The 19,918-nt window shown below is 41.2% G+C and overlaps 1 protein-coding gene across 1 annotated transcript in view; it reads left to right on the top strand.

Moving 5' to 3' along the window:
* CHN2 (chimerin 2) overlaps nt 1-19,918 on the top strand; it is a 291,887-nt gene that overhangs the window by 164,491 nt on the left and 107,478 nt on the right. The window contains exons 4-5 of the mRNA XM_063099553.1: nt 14,428-14,459; nt 18,257-18,370. Of these exons, the coding sequence (XP_062955623.1) occupies nt 14,428-14,459; nt 18,257-18,370 (146 nt within the window). The remainder of the gene's footprint in view (nt 1-14,427; nt 14,460-18,256; nt 18,371-19,918) is intronic.

Consider the following 19,918-nt stretch of genomic DNA (forward strand, 5'->3'; position numbering starts at 1 on the left):
ACTTCTTAGTATTTCGGTAGTCTCTGTTGCTTAAAAACATAGTTCAACCAGTTTCTACCTTAGTTCATTGTGATTTCTAAAGTAGGCATCAGTGCCATAGCCTAAAAATTAATGATTCTCTCCTCCCAGTGCAGGAAGAGATGGAAGGGCATGAACACAAAGAGATGCTGTGACCCACCATTGAATAAAAAAGCCTGTGAGGCATTGGCAAGCCTGTGTTTGGGCTAACTGTAAGATGTCCTGAAATTGATTTTTGAGAATGTACTCTCACATTTTTCAGTCTAGGAATTGGTAAACTACAGCCCGCAGACTGTTTTTGTAAATAAATTTTTACTAGAACACAGCAGTGCTGATTCTATGATAAATTTTCTATGGCCACTTTCATGCTATCATGGTAGAGTTAAGTACTTGAGACAGACTATATGATCCTTGAAGCCTAAAATATTTACTATCTAGTCCTGGTCAGAAAGTTTGCTAGCTCCTAATCTTGCACTAAAAGTAACTTTGAAGAGTGAGTTAATACATGTAAAGCACTTGGAACAGTGCCTGGCATTTATGTATCAGAAGCATTGGTCTTTACCTTCTGCCATCTCCCAAGTACTAGCAAGATTTTTAGCAAAAACAGGGTATTTCAGCCTTGTGACTTAGGAAGAACTCCATCTGAAGCCATTTTAAGAGATGATTTGGCCTTCATACTTAGCCTATGTAAATTGATGGAAAAGGTCAAGGTGGTCACAAGAAGCTGGTGTTCTCTCAACTGCTTTCTCATGGCCACTTTGTCCCCATCAGGAAGAGGCAGCATGTAAGGAAAGATGGCATGGCATTCCATAAGAAGGAAGTTAAGGGTATGTGGAATCTGTTTATGTGGTAACAACATCTGAACTTGTGAACCAAACTCACTTGCTGTAATTTCAGAACAATGCTGGTGTTACCCTCCCATTAAAATTCTATGTTATTGAATTCTGATTAAGAATATGCATGCTAAAGCGTCTGGAAGGAAGAGTGCTGTGTCTCCAACTTATTGTGAAATACATTTTAAGAAGTTCGATTGATGGATAGAGGGATGAATAAATATATATGCCATAAGCAAGTATAGTAAAAACATTGTAGAATCTAGGTGGTGTGTATATAGGTATTTGGTGTAGAAGTCGTTCAATGTATATGAAAATTTTCATAGTAGAATGTCAAGAGGAAAAAAGGAAGACTGTGCAAGAAAAACAGTGGCAGGATGTGCTGCTCAGGTCTGGGGGATAAAGATGTTCTCTTGGGGGCACAGCCTGGACAGGTAGCAGGTGCTTCAGCATCAGAGCCGCGGGGAGCACCATAAGCCACGTGCAATCATTTTTCATGTGGAATAGAGAATTTGTCAGAAAAAGAATAGTTGAAAGCAAGGACAAGCATTAATAAGGCACTTTTATTCTTTTATTTGTTACCATGTTGGGAATTATTTAGGGGAAATGCCTCTTTCAGAAGTGTTAAATTAGTAGTTTTTTAAAAAAAAATAGAAAACAGGCTTCTGGATTTTATGGCATCATTACAATATAAAGAAATAAGTACTGGACCTGAATGAAATCAGGGCCTGGGTTTCAGCCCTGAATGTGCCACTAGCCCTGGGTGGAACTGTGAGCAAATTAGTTAATCATCTGAGCTACAACTTTCTTGTCCAAAAGAAGGAGGCAAAGACGCATATTCCACCTTCCTGGTGGAAAAATATAGGCAAAAGCCTCTGAAGGTCATGAAGATCTCACTGCACCATGAATTATCTATGGAGGTGATATCACCCCCAAATGGGGAAAATTGGTCCTGGGGAGATGCAAAAAAGTCTTACTTTTTATATGTAAAGCACAAATATACATACAAAACATAAATTGATATACAGTCCATTTGTAGTATAAAATGTCATTTTGGGGAGATGATTAGGGTAAGAAACATTTCTGAAAATGCTCCATAGAGGGCTATGACGCAAAAAAAAAAAAAAAATGGTTGAGACCACTTCACTAGACAAATCCGTAACTTCTACCATCTCCGAAGTTCCATTCTCTTTTCTTTTTCTTTAGGTAGATGAATTTTATCCATCAATTTGAACATTTAATACTTGCGCGTTTCTAGGAGGGGGAGAAAAGAACTTCTGGAAGAAGAGTCAGGATGATAGACATTGTTTGCCTTTTCCAAAGCACATATAGCATCACGTAACCCAAATACCATCAAGCTTTGATGGAAGGAATTTGCTAACAAGAGTGAGGAATTAAGTGAGCATACTCATCCAATCTTTCCCCCCTAGAAATTTAACAGCAGCATCAGTTTTCCCTTGATTTGAGTCGATTCGATCAGGTACTTCAAGCTCTTTGAGCTTAAGAGGTATGTGGAAATTTTAAAGAGAGTTTGGAGGAGAATAATGAAGATGAATTAAGGATTGAAAAATGGGACCTATTAGAAAAGGTTAAAAGAACAAAGATTATTTAGCTCACGGAAGAAGAGGCAATCAGTCGGCACAGGGATGGCTTTTAGTGACAGAAGCCTTATTCAATAGAGAATGTTCTCAGATTCTCATCAGCACTGAAAACCAGAGCGAAGGGAAGGGAAGAAATATAATTTGAAGCAAGAGAGATATAGTTATATGTTAAGATAAAATTTCCATTCATGACTAAATCCTGGATTTTGATTCTCCTTTATAGGATTTCTTATTTTAAAGTAAGACCCCTGTCTATAGGATCAGAAGGACAGACAGGCTGACCCATCCTGTTTGATTCCCCTGCCCTGGTGGGAGCCTAGCCAGCCTCCCTGGCCCATGTGGCCTCCATGGGATTTGGCTTGGAGGGAGGAAACAGCCAATTTACCTGGAGCTGTGGCTTCAGGATGCCAGAGAATTGGGACAAAATTCTAGCCAACAAAGCGCCAGGTCAGAGCCAGAGCAATATGCCTAATTGTGTTGTCCAAATAGGGAGGGCCTAAAATGGGTTTTGGGAGCCAGCACATGGGACCAAGGAATCATAGTGTAAGAAAAGAGGTAGCAAAGGAGAGTGGGTTAAGGCCTGACCCGGGGAAAATGAGCTGGAAAGGTGAGTGCTGCCCATGCTGGGATTTTGGGTGTTCCTGGAAGCCTACTGTGAGTAGGTCAAAATCCACACAGAGGTTCTGGAAAGGTGTCCCAAGCTTCTAGGAAGATGTTCATTCACTCAGGGTTTGGAACTGCTCTCCAAAGTCATAGTTCCCAGTCCTGTATCAGAATCACTGGGGAGTTTGGCAGGCCTACAGACACCCTGGCTCCAGCCCTGGAGATTTGGATTTAATGGGAATATCATGTAGGATTCTGTTATGAGCAACAAAAAGCCAATTCTGGCTACATTTAGAAAAAAAAAAAGTCCTTCCAGAGTGATTGGAAGGATAAGAGGAAATTCCCTGAATGGAAAGAAAAGCTGATCAAAGGGCTTTGGGGAGGATGTGAAGGAGGACTGATGTATATCAGGGCAGTAGAAGGTGATGGTTAGGGCCAGAGATCCTGGGTAATCGAGCCTGCCTTTACACTCTGCTTCTCTGTGCCTCAATATACCCTTGGGAAATGGGTATAGTACTTCTTATCTCTTGGGTGATCATGAGGACTGAATGTGATTATATATATATAAAGAAAGAACTTAGAGCAATGCCTGGCACATAGTAAGTTCTGAATAACTATTAATGATTATTTTTGTTATTGTTGTCAGGCTGTGCCATGCATGTGAGAAAACTCTAACAAGTTCCTTTAGTGGTTCCTACTCAAGTTCCAAATTCCAGGAACAGAGCATCTGAGTGGCCTATGTTGGTTGACATGTTCATTCATCCCTTGTCTAGGGAATGTGGGACCATGACTAGCAGAATCACTGGCTCCAAGTCATGGTTGTTCTCTGTGGTCTTCAGTCTTCACTCTGGAGATTCAGAAAGCTGGGAGGGGAGCAAGTTTAGTCCTGTAGCTTAGAAGCATAAAGCTTCAAGGCGTGAGCTTCCTTTACTGCCAATCTTCCCTGCAGACTCCCTTTGAAATTTTAGTGAGCTCCAGAAAGGGATCTAGGAGCATTAAGTAAACTGTCTTTCAATCAATCTGTTATTTCCATGAAGCGGAGCTCTGTGAAAGATATGCTGTCGGGTGCTGGAGCAATACAGATGGAAAAACAGGAGCCCTTCCCTGAGGAGATTTCATCTAGGGCTCATAAGGGCCAACAATCCCAACCCCAGAAAGATTGTCATGGCCCTAAATTCAGAGGGAGGATAGGAAACAATACCTTAGCCAGCTTGTGGCAGCCGGGAAGGATTTCCCCAAGATGGCAGCGTTTCAAATCTTCTTTTTAAAATCGGTGAGATTTTGCCACATTAAGGCATAGAGGGACTGGAGAACAAGTATTAGAATTCCAGGCAGAGGGCACAACCTGACCAGAGAATGGCCCAAAAGTATGAGTGATCAGGGTGTGTTTCAGTAACTACAAGGAGTTAGATAGTAGGAATACAAAGAACTGGGGAATGCGGATGTGGAGGGACAAGGGCTCGAGTGTCAGCAAGGACATATTCTGGACAGAACAAGGGCTATTCTAGGAAGATCTGTACGCCATTCATGTATTCATTCACTAAAGATGTACTAAGCATCTACTAAGTGCCAGCACTGTTCTAGACTCTGGAGATGTAAGCAAAACACAAAAATCCCTGCCTTTGTGTAGTTTCCATTTGAATAGAAGAGATTGGTAACAAACAAACATATTAGTCAGGGTTATCCAGAGAAACAGAATCAATAGGAGATACACATATATAATACATATATGTAAATAGATTTATTATAAGGCTTTGGCTCATGGGATTATGGAGGCTAAGTCCCATGATCTGCCATCTGCAAGCTGGAGATGAAGGAAAGCCAGGTTGAAGGCCTGGGAGCCAGAGAGCCAATGGTGTTGATTCCAGTCTCGGTCGGAAGGCCTGAGAACCAGGAGCACCAAGGTCAGAATATAAATACCCCTGCTCAAGCTGTCAGGCAGAGGGAACACAAATCCAACCTTCCTCTGCCATTTTGTTCTATTTAGGCTCTCAACGGACTGGGTGATGCCCACCCTCACTGGAAAGGACCATCTACTTTACTCAGTCTGCTGATTCAAATGCTAATCTCTTCCAGAACACCCTCACAGATACAACCAGAAATAATATTTAATCAGATATCTGGGCATCTGTGGCCCAGTCAAAGTGATACATAAAATGAACTGTCATAACACACAAGTAAAATATATAGTATCTCAGATGCTGATAAAAGTCCTGGGGGAAAAAAAGCTAGAAAAGAGGGATGAGATATGCCAAGGAGAGGAGGTGCTTGTTTTAGGTAGGGTGGTCTGGGAAGGTCCCACTGAGTTGTATAGGTTTGACTGTGTGGCAGTGGGGGACCAGTGAAGACTTCTGAGCAGAGAGCAGTGTGATGAGATTTGCATTTTCTGACCCCAGTGTGAAAAATAGATTGGAGGGTGATAAAGGTATGGGCAGGGAGACCACTAAAAAGATGATTTCAATGGTCTAGGTGAATAGATAGTGTGGTGGACATGGGGAGAAAAAGACCATTTCAAGAATGATTAAGGATTTACATACAATGAACAAGATTTAGTGACAGATCGCAAGTGGGGTTGGGAAGAAGGATGACGGTTTGTAGCTTGGACACCGGGTGGGTGATGGCTTGGGTGATCCTGTTCACAGGGACGAGGAGTAGGGAGGCTGAGCCATCAGATGTGATGAATAGATCTTCCTGTACTCTCTGTTGTCCTTGGGCAATTTCCCTTCTTCTTGGTGTCGGAGAAGATTATGAGCTTTGGTGTCATTCAGACCTTGGATCTCAGCTCTATGCCTGTGTGTGATCTTCAAGTAATGTAACCTTACGTCCCTCCTCTTCCCATGTGCAAAATGGGAAGGACAGTTGCTATGTGACCGGCTTCTGGGAAACCTGAAGCACACACACTGAAGGCACTTGTGATGTGTTGGTTCCTCCCCTGCTCCTCATGGACCTGAGCTTAGGGAGTTCTGGGTCAGAGTCAGTAGGTCTGAACCAGAGAAGTCAGAACCTGGAACAAAGGGCTGAGTGTGGGAGGTGTGGGTATTTGCATGAGTGTGTGTCTGGGTGTAGTTGTCCTTCCATTACTTTTCAAATCTAAACACAAGTAATTTGGGCAATTCAACTTCTTCTCTTACGATGCTTATTTTTTATAGTAAATACAGCTTATATAACGAAACCTTGGAAATCAGGACGTCCTTGAGGTCCATTCCTAGACAGCCATTCAGACAGTGCTTCAGCTGCTTGCTTCTGAAGTGTCTTCTGTGACCTGGGGATGCTGTGAGTGGTGGAAGTCTCATTTCCAACCCAGTGATCAGGGCAAAGTTTCAAAGCAGTGTGCCGTAAGGTGTGCAGTCCCATAGCAGAAGAGTATTTAAACATTAGTTCACTGGTGGCTGACTACTCCCAAGAAATAACCTAACTTTTTTTCTTTAATATTTTTTATAGTTTACGTTGTTTAAATTTTTTCCAAGGAGGGAGGGTGTTCCCTTATCAATCTTATTGATATTTTAATCTGTTCCATTTTGTATTCATTTAATCTACTTCCTTGAGTAGTTGGAGGTATTTCACCGGTACCATATTATCTTAAATTTTAAATATATTATAAATTAACAGTATTATTGAAACCAAATATTTCCTGTTACCTTTTTTTAACTTCATTTTATATTGTTTTTAAAGTATTGTTGCTTATTTCATTATGGTTAAAAATTTTTTTTAAATAACCTTCCTTGGAAATACTCAAGAATTCAAATTTCTTTCAGTTTAAAGCAGAGTTTCTCAACCTTGGTACTGTTGACATTTTGGGTGGGATAATTCTTTGTTGCAGGGGGTTGTCCTGTGCATTGTAAGATGTTTATCAACATCCCTGGGCTCTGCCCACTAGATGCCAGTAGCCCCCTCCCCTCCCCACCCCAGTCATGACAATCAAAACTATCTTCTAGGGGGAAAAATTACCTTCCCTCCCAATTGAGAATTAGTGGGCTAAAGAAAAGTCTTTTTCTTTTTATTTGCTCTAATGTTATCGCTGGCTTTTAAAATCATAGTTCCTGGAACATTCTGGAAAGAAAAAAAAAGTGAAGGCAGAAAAAAACCAAATGATTGGGAACTGCTTTGCTTCTGCACACACCTAACCTGACATATTTGTGTGCCTCTTGATGTTAACGGTATGTCTAGATCAGGTTACTAAAGTGCCCAACTGGTGTGCACTTAAAGAAGTTAGCAAAGCCATTGGTAACCTTTTAAGGCAGTTTATTACAGGAAGACTGAGCTGTAGATTTTTATAATAGATTCTAATCAAGACAGGAAGGAATTCACTCATCAGTGCCCTGTCAAAATTCCAGAAGCATTAAAGTGATACCATAAGGAAAAATAAGACCTTCGATTCTAGATGAAAAGAAACAGAAGATTTTAAAGTTTGCTCAATTTTCATTCCATACTATGCACTTTGACTACGAGAGTATAAATTTCAGTACTTGCATTTTCTTTCTCTCCCTTCCAATAGCGATCTTTGATTTCCAATTAAAAAGGAATTATCTATATTTATTTTCTGTGGATGAATTGCCCCGATATCCCCAGTACAAATCCCCCCATCAAAAGCCTTTTTCTCCCCGACTTGATCCATATCTCAGAAAATCCAGCAGTCTAGCTGCCCTGTGTAGGAGGTTGCTAAATTTGATTTTTTAATTATTTCTATTAAGTAAAAACTTAACATATACCAGCTGCTGAAGGATTATAAAAGCTTTGTTTTTTCAATAATTGGAAACCTTGTTTACAGAGGACTCACAATATTCTTTGAATGTTTTTGTGTTGAATATAAAAGAACTTGTGTTTATCTAGGCAATGGTAATCTGACTATAAAGCAAACTCATTTAAGGATTATGCTTCCTGTCTCTCACTATGCAGCTGTCACCCTGCAGTTCTTTTAAGCTTTGCAAAATGCTGAGAATGCTTCCTTAAAATTAGAACAATAAATTGGAAAATAAATCAGGTAGTTTGGGAATACTATAATTCTGAATCACAAGGAAATATTTGAAGGACCCAAAATATCACTTTATCTATGCAAATTTATCCAAAGTTCTCATTTGCTAATTCATTGACAGAATTCAGTTCATTCAAAGAAAAATTTAAGGTGTTCAGTCCCGGCAAAGAAAAATCATTCAGATAATCTAATATTTAGCCGAACTGTAGAATTTTGCAAGCTGGCAAAGGCACCCACGTGGATTGGATCTAGTGGAGAAACTGAGGCACAGAAGTTATAGGTGTGTCCCAGTCCAAGTGCAGCCACTTATGAGCTCTGTGAGCTGAGGCTAGTCATTTCATGCCTCTCTGTAAAATAATAGCATCATAGTGTTGTTTGCAGACTTACGTGAGATCATACATGTGAAAACCTCAGGACAGTTCCTGGCACAGTAGCCACTTAATAAATGTTGAACTATTTCCACCATGTTCCAAGTCTTGCAGTTTTTTACATGCAGCATTTCATCTAATCTTTGGAACAGCCTTGTTAAAATAGCACATTTTTATAAGTCCAGTTTTATTGAAAATTGGGGAAAATGATGTGCAAAGTTTAATAACCTACTCAGAGTCACGTAGTAACTGGATTGACTGGCAAGATCTACATCCATGTTCTTTGTCTCATTCTACAAACATTTCTGGAGTACAGGCACCCTCTGTTCTCTGAACACTCACTATCTGAATATTTGTTATAATGACTTACTAAAACTTTTAGCCAAAATTCTTTCCCAGTTAGAAACCTGCTATAACATGTTCTCACGTGCATGACAGCTTCTCAGACTTCCATGTGTATATGACTCCCCTTTGAAATGCAGATTCTGCATTTCTAGCAAGCTCCAAGGTTGCACCAATACTGGTGTTTCCCACATCACACCTTGAGTAGCAAGGTTCCCAAAGATGGGGGGTGGGCTTCTCTCATACCTCAGTGTTCTCCTGATCTGCCCCTGTTTAAACATATTGCACATTACACCTGTAATTGCCCTACCTTTTTCCTTAGGGGGTAGCCCTTTGGAATTTGTTTAGGCCAGGCACCTGGGGGTACCATCAACTCAGGTCCAATTACATAGTAACTTTCAAATCTTAGGCAAAATTATTTCATTGTTTATTTTTTTATAGTACATGCTCAAAGTAGAAGGAGATTCGTATTCTATTTGGTTGTAGACTGCACACAAACATACCTACTCACTATTTCATTAAGTGTTAAACAATTAGATAATTGGTTTTTAAATGTTTTATGTTATGCAAAAAATCTTCTTAGATTTACAGGTATTTAGGGACATTTTTGTAATGTTTGAAAAATTGATATTTTCGGATGCTCTAAAAATGAATTATTATTTTTTTCCATCTAAAGTAATAGACTATAGGCTTTCATCGTTTGAAACTTTGCTGCCCAATGTATTTTTAAGGAACGGATTAGATACAAATAACAGGGGTGCCTGCATTTACTCTGTGCCAGACATCAGGAGAAATCCTGGGATACAATGATGATGAGTAGAAAATGACCTCTTCAAAAAACTCACAGAGTAGTTAGAGAAGAAACCAGCAAGTAAATATTTAAAATACAGTGAGATAAGTTTTCTAATGGAGATGTGAAAAGGGAGCAAGAACAAAGCAGAGAATGGGCCTAATTCTTCCTTTTATACACAGGAGGACTTCTCCGGGTACCAGTAATAACAACTCTATTCATTGAACAGCTCTCTGTGCACATTACACATGTTTACATGTCTAAGCATTACAACAACCCAATGAGGCAGGTACTTTTATTTTCATTTCCTTAAAGATGAGGAAACTGAGGAACAGAGAAACAGTAACTTGCTTAAGGTCACACAGATTGGCCTCAAAGCTAGGTGTTCTGAGTCCAGAGCCCACCCTTTCAATCGTCATGGGATCTGCTCCTTTTGAAAGAGGATTAAGTACCTTAAAATAAGAATATATAAAAAATGGTGGGCATATTGGAGGGAGTGCACTTATGGAACTGCAGGTAATTGGGTTAGATTGGCACAGAGGAGGAACATGGCGTGAAGGGGCCATTAGGCTTCACATACATGGGACACAGTGTGTGGACAGTGTGGACAGGATGAGACAGGACCAAAACCGTCTTCAGTAGTCACAGTGCCGGCAATTTAATTATATTTAAGGTGTGACTATGAGGTCATGGAATAGATTTTGTTTTAACGCATATATTACATGAGCATGGTCTTTTTCCATCAGTCATCTTGGGAAGCTCTGCTTTTATTTCTGCCAAGTTTCTAATGCTCAGAGCATGTTGGGAATGTCTCTTCTAAAATACCTTCAGAGTAAGTCACAGTGAAAATTTTATCTTATGATTGTGTCTCATTTTTGTCTCAAATGTATTTCCTAGTTTGATCACTCACCCCATTTACTGCTCTTGGCTCTGAATAACTTAGGCTTATTTGCTGAAATAACATCCACCCTCAAACACATTCTCAAAAAACAAATAGGTACTTCTATCTACCAGTGATTCTGACTTTAGTATGAGCTTAAAAAACGTCTGGGGTGGGGGGTTGATTCAATAACACATTATCTCCTCACCCCCTCAGTAATTCTGGCTCCGTTGGTCTGAAGTGGGGATCAGGAATCTGTGATCTTATTAACAAGCATGCTGAAGTTTCTGTTTTGAATGACCAGACCACACTGAGAAATGCAGCCATAAGGATATTCAAGAGAAAGTGTAGTATGTCTTAAGGGAGTTGCAAAAGAGGAATTCCAAAAATGTTCTGATCAGCAGGGACATCAGTGGCATGGATTGACCACCCTGGGGGACTATTCTCTTATAGATGATGCTTATTTAGAATAAAATGTTCATTTATATTTTTAAAAATAATCAGCCACCGTTGTGCACGTACATACCAAATCCACTCGTGCCTTGGGAAGGACCCAGCCCATGTGTTTGCTCTCTCAGTGACCTCCGACTTGGTCGTCTCCTTCTGTCAGGAGAGGCACTCCTTTCTGAACCAGGTGGATCAGCTAAGGATCCAGTATTAGAGGATACATTTAGTGTTAAATGTTTTTCTTTTTCTTAAGAAGGGTAGTATATCACCTCTTGGAATTGAAGCACCAAATCCCAAGAGCAGGCACAGCAGATTCCACGTGTGTTAGTATCCAGCTGCTGTCCTAGGACAATCACAGTGGCAGGGAAGCTCTGGAGACAGCCTTAACTCATGTGATGATACATTACATTTTTTGGTGCTTTCTGAATCCGTGTGACCACCTAAATTAGACCTCCATTTTTTTCACCAAGTTGCCTGATTTTAACAAACGTAATTCTGCATGAGAATGCAAGAACTTCTGAGTTAACCTCTGAGTTTGACACCTCGATTGCATTGAACTCTGTTTTGGGCAGGATCTTATTTGGTATCCCTCAAGGTACCACAGATATTTTTATTTATCAGCTGTCCTCTGTCTCATTCACATTCACTTAAGAGAATCTCTTACAATTGGAAACTGAAATTCAGTGCTGCAGCTTCTTTAATAAAACAAATTCACATTTCATGGGTGAGTCCTGATTCCTGTTGGTGACAGACATGGGGGAGCGAATGAGTCAGGCTTCTGTAGGCCCTGCAGGGTCACAGCATAGATATTACTAGTCTCTCCAGGCAGGTTCCTTGTCCCCAGGAGCCCTGACACCCAGCCAACTGTGTTTTGTCTAGACCTGAGGATCCAGTATTATCCAACTCGAACTGCGCATGTTCTATGATTTTTCTAGGGTCATTTAACTTAAAAATTAATCTCTTGACTGGTTTAAAGCTTAGTGAAGTGTAGAGATGGAGACTGTGTTTAGACTACTGTGAGCAAAAGTTTAGAAAAAAGAAGGAGTTTTTGTTTTTGTTTTCTTTTTTATCCCAGCCATTATTTCTCTCTTCTGAACATGAACAAGGTCAGCTCTATTTTCTTCAAGAGCTTCAGAGACAACAAAGGGAAGAGAGATTGAATCAGATTGCTGTCACCACAGCCCCTGACCCGTAGGAGCAGTGGTCAGATGTCCAAGCACACCCGTCTTTGCTCTCTTCCATCTTTCTCCTCCTAGCTGGGGTTGTCAGGTTTAGAAAGGAAGAAGAAAAGAAAAAGAAAGAAAAAAAGAAAGAAAGCTAGAATGCATAGTTAAATTTGAACTTCACATAACCAAGGAATAATATTTTAGTATATGTCTCATGCAATATTTAGGACGTATGCCAGGGCCCTATTCTATGTGCAGTCTGTCCCACACAATCCAATGCTCTTGTTTTATTTTCTAGTGGCTTTTCATATTCAGAAAATTTGTCCCTCAATTGGATCAAGTTCTCCTCCGGGCAGAATCTTATTTGATATACCTCCAGGCACCACAGACGTTGGCTTCCCTGTTTGGGGGCCTATGTTAGATTTCTCCTGAAATGTCTCCCTCCTGTTGCAGGTGCAGAAAACTCCTGAGTTCCTCATAGCTTTTCTCTCTTCACCTGCAAGGTTGTGACTTCACGTGCAATGACCTGAGGACAGAGCACAGAGCCCTGAACTAATAAGTGTGCCATGTATTTTTATGATTGATTGAGGAACTGAAAGCTATTTGTTGTTTTGTTATGAGTCAATTAAATTCAACATTTATTAATGATTTACCTGCATGCCGGGAGTTAGTAGGCTTTATCTACTGTCTATCTGGGAAATTAGATTAACTACTCTTTCTGTTTGGGGGAAATAAGAGGATAGAGAAAGGGACTAGGGTTAGGAGCTACACCCAGATTTTGCAAACGTTTGTTATGGCTCAGCCAAAAGGATGGAAATAAAAATTGCTGTTATGTATAGGGAATCATTTCAAATTTTTGAATATTGCCTCTCAAAGAATGGAGAGATATTTTGCCATTCTATATCGTGTACGTCCGTTGGCTTTTCTTGTTCTGTCATTCTTCTGTGGCATGTTGGTGCTGCAATCACATATCTACCATGTTAGAAAAGTAAGAAAGAACTTTGAAAACCAACAGAATGATGTAAGTGACAAAATGTGCAACTCATATTAAAAAGCTTGCCAGCATGTAGAGTAATGGCACACGTCACTTACAGAAAGGACATTGGATTATAAGGTGCCTTTTTACACACTTTGTGCTTCTATTAATGACATTATTTACATCTTCCTTCACACTGAGCAGGCTTCAAACCTTGAAGACTGAGTTATGAATGCCTCTCTTGGTTGAGTGCTTTGCAGGTGTGAAATGCACAGAAGAGTGAACACATATTTGGAAGTGTCTAGATGATTAGTTTTATGCCAGCGAGGCTTGTCCTCGGCAGAATTGTGAGTGTGGTTCTCAGAGTCCTGGCTCCCTCTCAGAGTCCCCTGTCCGTCATGCTCTACTGCCCACTCGGATTCCCTGTGTCCTTTGGAGAGTGGAGGTGGGCCAGGAAACTGCCCAGTACCTTGAAATCCCACCACCATGTCCATCTGCGAGCCCTGCTGAGAAAACTGCCCATTTGACTGTAGACAGAAATGACCATAAATGAAAAGCTGCCAGGCTCATATTCTACTCCATGAATAAACATAAACTTGTTGTCATACGTATAACCTTCAATAAAAATCCATAACTTAATGCAGCTCTGCTATATTTCGAGTGTCGTTGGAGTTAGCCTAGAAGAACAAAAGCTGAACATAAGAATTCATGTTAATTTCTCACCAACTTCAACACCATCATCATAAGAAAACAAAGTTCTTATGAGAGTAGGTTATCATATATGTGATAAAAATCTGATGTGATAACCCCAAGGCTAAAGGTATGATTGAAAAATATTTTCTGAAATATTTGTGATTTCTAGTCAAGTCATAAATCTTGACATCCATATCCTGTACTCTGCTGTCAAATGAATTTCAGCTCATTAGCCATTTATTGAAAATTAAGAATGTTAGGATATTGATTTTATTTGGAAAGAGACCAAATTAAATCTGTTTTATTTTTTAATGCAGGTACATTTCTTGTTTTTATTATAAATACATTAAGAAAACAATTAAATGAAGATTGAAATAAATGCTTATATTTTATTTATGCTAGAAAGAGTTCTTTTGTCCTTCAGGATGAAGCTTTGTAATATCTTCATAAGTTCATTAATATTAAAATAAGCATCATTCTGTTTCCTTTGAAAATTCTTTTATTGAATGGTTGGGTTTGGGTGGGGAATGAACCTAATTATTAGAAAAATGTGGCCAACATTCTTACTCAAGAGAGTGAAATGTTTTGATTAGCTCTATATCTTCATGGATCTCTGATTTGGGGAATAAAATCTGTAATAAAATTACTACCAAGAATCTATGTTTATTTGAATAGCATTTTTATCTAACTGATTTCAATTCAAATGCATTATTAATATTTTTCTTCTTTTTAATATAGGTGGAAAACAGACCAAAATATTATGGAAGAGAGTATGTATTATACTTTTCTTTGTTTTAATAATTTAATCAATAGTCACTTCATGTGTCATTTCAATATTAAAAATTAAGAATTCTCTAATACATGGTCTTCATCACTTGTCCATTGTGCAAGAATTTAAGAATCAGGATAAATGCAGCCAGGCTCCTTTGTATTGAATTTTCTTTAGAACACTCAGGTACTCAGTTTCTGTTAATGTGGGAGGGAGGGTGTCTCATGCCATATTTCTCTCTGCAAAAGCAGCTACCGAGTGCCTGGCAAGTATTTTAAATGTAAGGCAGCATTTTTCACAACTGAGGCTCTCTGTTAGCATTTTTATTTCACTTTCCACCTCAATACGGTATAAACAGTTGTGGTGTCAAAGATCATTCCTGACTTTCATGTCCCTCAGAAAATGCAGTGCTCAGGAAGGACATCCCATTTCCTTGCAGTCTTATGAAACCAAAACGATGATTTCTCTTGACTTGGATATATTAGCCAAATTGCAATACCATCGTTATTATCCACCCTCTATTTTCCTCTTAATTTCAATTCGTGTTTTGTTTTACTTTCTCAGAACCTACTGCAAAGCAAATATGTGTAACCATAAAAATAATGCAGTCTAAGACTGTGACATGTAGAACACCTTACAGAGGGCAGGTGGAACAGTCCTGAGGGGGGAGGAGATGCCCTAATCGCTTTTCTTCCTGCATCCAGCCTGGAGGGATTGAGAGGCAAAGTCTGTTCCAAGTCTACGTTCCCAGCTCTCCTGGCCGATCCAAAACCTGCTTCTTATATTCCCTTACCCATCAGAGCTTCATCTTCGTGATGAATGACCCACTCAGTGCTCCCAGCCCAGTGCTCTTTCCTAATCCCCACAGCTGCATGGCAGAGCCATTCTGGCCTCGCCTCTGGAGTACCTGCCCGGGAATGCATTTCTCTACCCCCACATCCCTAACCCTAACCTGTGTTGGAGTATGACCTTTTCTCATCTAGCCCATGTCCAAATATGACTTTTTTCTCTATATACTGATTTGGGTTTTGCTTGCAGATAGCACAATTTCTTAGAAAAAAGAGAATATGAACATGAATTCCAAAAGGAATTTGATTTATTGCACATTTTCTTTTTTGCATAAAAGTTTGGTTGAATAATCTTTTAGTTTGCATCCTTCCACCCCCAATTCATGTAAAATATATAGTGAGAGGAGACCAAGGAAACATTTTCTTAACCAGAAAAAAAGGAACATTTTTTATTAGAGAAAAATTAGCTTAAAGCCTTTCGATTCTGTGTTTCCATTTCTTTTTTTAAAATGAAGGGTTTCTTTCTTCAACTCAAAAAGTAATACATGATCTATTCAGGAGGCACTTGCACATTATTTTCCCAGAAGGAATCACAAGAAACTGTTGACAATGGTAACCTTTAGGGAGAGAGAACTTTTACTTCTGTACTGTTTAAATTTTTACTTCTTTCATAATTTTTAACTTTTGAATTTTGAATTTTCTCACGGTGCACAGCTATTGCTTTTGTTTTTTAAAAGTTAATAAGTTAATACCCGCTAACTTGGGAAAATTAGGAAAATAGAAGGTGGAAAACAACCACAGCCCCACCGTGAAAGAGAATAATTGTTAAGTTTTTCCTTCATCTCTTTCCTTTGGTCTTTGTGTATGCTTTCTTTTTACAAAGTTGCAATCACATTTTATACACACACACACACACACACACACACATATCACAAATATTTGGACTTTTTAAAACCATGCATAAAGGGGATGACGAGCCACAGACTGGGTCTTCAGGTGCACAAAATTGTCGTTTTCTTCTTTTGAACGATTGAATTTAACTTAGTTCTTGATGCTCAGCTGCTGGTGGTCACTTAAACTTGCCAATTCAAGGGAGTTAAAATGGCAGTTTTCATATTCACTGCCTGTTTGGGACACTCCTCCTCCCTTTCTCTTGTCCTTCTCCCCTGAGTGACCTGGGGTAGGGCAAGAGGTCCCTGTGCCCTCCTCTGTGTGTGCCTCGCCCTGCTGTGGTCATCCCTGCTCCGCCCTGGCCCATGGTCAGGTTGTGTTCTGGACAGCCCAGCCTCAAACCTCTCCTGACACCAACTTTTGTCCTTTCTGACTCCACTATTGGAAGCTTTCCGATGTGACCCTACCCCACCCCTCATGTCCCTCACACATACACAGCACTTTTACTGGCCTGGCACCTGCAAGACTGCCCTCTCACCCCTTTACCCAGTCCATCTGTCCAGCCATCTCTGGCCCCAGCTCATGCCGCACAGGAGGCTTCTCTACAAGGTTCATGGGGTCCAGGGGCCCCACTTACAATCAATGTCCCAAATACCTGCTCCAGGATCCCCATAAACTGACCTTCCAATTCCAATCCTATGCATGCTGTGTGGGGCTCGCTTACACCCATGGAGCCTGGGTTCTGCCAAAATTCCTTCGAATCTCCCTCCCTTGAGAACTAGGGATGCTGGGCTGTCTTTGGGCAGGAAGGTGACTCTTAGGTCTGAGCACACTCACCCTCATGTCAGATAGCGCTGCTCCACGACCTCCAGCCATTGGCTCTTGAGAGTTAAACCCAAAAGTTGGGTAACCAGAATACTCCTTTCTCCCAGGCTGTCACTGCCTCAGACTTTTAAGTGCAGAGCCCAGAACACAAAGCCACAGCTGCTTCTGACCTGCGTCCCCTAGGACCAGAGCTTCAGCTTGGAAGGTCTACGTTTCAAGGAATTAGGAAGTAAATATTGTGATGGACATATTTTATCCTGCTACATTTGTCCTCTAACTTAATCTTTGCATTGCTGGGGAAAACGAAAGAAAGCAAAGCTTGTCTAGCTGACTTCCCTTTCCCCTCTCCCCCTTCTAAGAAGGTCAAAGTTTTTCTTGGTCCTGCAAATTTCTTTTCTGACTTATTCCCCAAAGTGCTCCAAGATTGGGTAATCCTAGAAAGAGGTGTTTTTCCCTGTCCCAGGAGCCTGGAGTCCCTGGGCACTGGCCTCACCCCCCAACCCAGCCCATCCACCTTCTTCTGAAACATTGATTAAATCTTCAATGATGGGGGGAGACAGGGAAAGCGGGCTGGTTCCTGACCCAACTCCCACCTCACCCTCTTCTTCACCAAAGTTACTGTCCACTCTCTTGGCCTTAGACATCATCTCCAGGACAAAGCGGTCATCGGCTGAGCCCGCAACCCTCCAGATATGCCATGTTTTCTACACGCATGTGTGTTACTTTTAGAATGGTAGAAAAGGAAGATAAACATTATCTTTTAAAAGGAAAAATAGGTACATTTTCCAAACATATCCCTTAGCTATTGCTCTCCAAGTTGAAGGAACTGAAAGAATGTAGATTATAGCTCTTCTTTCCAGAGAATGAGCCTCTAAAATTACCATTACCCTGCACGTGAAGCAAGCAGGTTGCTAATCAATAAGGGTTCATTTGCAGCCAGGATAATGCATAGTTCTCTGTGTTTGAGCTGAGCACTAAATTGGTAATTGCTCTTTTGTTTAAAATGGAGGCATAACCTGGCTTTTTGTTTTGACTTTCATTTTCTGCTTGAGAACAAAGACAAGCAGAAAGCCAGGTGGACTGGATGTTCTCGCTTTGGTCCGCCCGTTTGAATGCTTATTCTCTGTTGGGGGCATGGTGAGAAGGGGGTGCTGCTGGGTTTTCCAGACGTGCGAGAGCCACACTCCTCTCCATCCAGGTGGGGGCTCCTTTTCGGCCTGGCTCTTCGTGCTCCCCACTTCGCATGTGTTCTGTTGAGAGCAACGATGGTCAGGGGTCTTGTCTCACCCCCCAGGTTTCACGGGATCATCTCCCGGGAGCAGGCTGATGAGCTCCTCGGGGGTGTGGAGGGGGCCTACATCCTTAGAGAAAGCCAGCGGCAGCCAGGATGCTACACGTTGGCTCTAAGGTGAGCTGCGTTTCATTCACGGTTTTCATTGCTTTACAGGTGGCTTTACTTTTGCTTTTCCCATTTTTAAAAACTGGTAAAATACACATAATATAAAATTTACCATTTTTACCATTTTTAAGTGTATAATTCGGTGGCATTAAGTACTTTCTCCGTGCTGTGCAACCACCTCCACTATCCACTTCCAGAACTCTCTCGTCATCCCAAACAGACACTCAGTGCCCCTAAACAATTTCTCCCTCCTGCTGCTCACTTTTTATTTTCGCTTTGTTTCCAAAGCACTGGCAGCACATCAGAGGCTGTATACGTTTCCTGGGCCACAGATATTATCAGTAGGCGTGGATACTGGGGCTCTGTTTATGGACACACAGTAAACTGGAGAATTATCTGGAAAGCTAGTGTACCTGCAGCCGCTTCAGCCTGAGACATAGAGCTGGTTGGGGAGCGAGGTCTCTGCCTCTGTTCCCAGCAGCACTCATGCAAGGGCTGCTTCACTGCCCACGCCTGAGTGTGTGCCTGGCCAGACCTGCGTTTGTTCACCGGGTACTCTCAGGGGTCACCTTGACCCAAAAATCCCGTCGTGATGGCAGTCATGATGCTGCACACCAGCGAGCCAGTGGAGCAGGGTTCTCCTGAGCCTTTTACCATGAAATCGTAGTGTTGAAAATCACAGCCCCTGAAAGGCACTGCCTTTACTGCATTTTCTGCAATTAAAGATTTTATGCCGTTTAAGCCTCACTGCCGTCCTGTTAGGTTTGGGGAAGGTATCCAATTTCAGAGTCGGATTATCTTCCAAAAGTTCATTTGTGAACTCTTTGGAATTGAGAAGGCCTTTCTCCATAGAAGCAACGAAGTCAGCAGCAGCACTTCCCAGGCAGCCTGCAAAGGTGCACTCAGTGCCCCCTCTCCACTTTCCACATTACGATATGTCTAAAACATATCTTAAGTGCTATAATTGTGAGGAAGTATTTCAAAAACTACCAAGTGCTCTGGGAATGCAAAGTATTTTCCTATCCTTCCAACAGCCCAGCAGCAGGAGATGACAGTCCCAGTGGAGAACCCAGCAGGGGCCATGAGATAAAGGATCAGGGCCCAGAGGGCAGAGCCAGTGCTGAAGGGAGGGACTCTGTAGGTTAGGTTGCTGGGATGCAGGCAATGATGGTCCAAGCAGGGAGCTTAGCACACCTCCCCCACTTCCCTTCTGCTGCATTAACTGCAGTGGGAGGCATGGCGGGGGCAGGGCCTCTGCTGGTGTTGGCCAAAGATATAACGATGAGGGGACATAAGGTCCAATAGTGGTAGCATCCCTTGCTGAGGCAATTGTGAGGTGCAAGAGAGAGTGTGGAGGGATGTGGCTAGTTCCCATTAAGGAAGTTTATAAGTAAGATATTTGTAAATCGGGCACTGCCCCCTGACTTTTACAAATGAGAATGAAAACTCAATGACCTTAGTGATTTCTAGGATCAGATGACCCTCTGTGAGTGCCTGGAATTAAAGCCCACCTCTGCCTCACTCCAGGTGTATAACCTCAGGCAGGTATCACCATCT

This window comes from Cynocephalus volans, chromosome 6 (assembly GCF_027409185.1).
Source record: "Cynocephalus volans isolate mCynVol1 chromosome 6, mCynVol1.pri, whole genome shotgun sequence".
Classification (NCBI taxonomy): domain Eukaryota; kingdom Metazoa; phylum Chordata; class Mammalia; order Dermoptera; family Cynocephalidae; genus Cynocephalus; species Cynocephalus volans.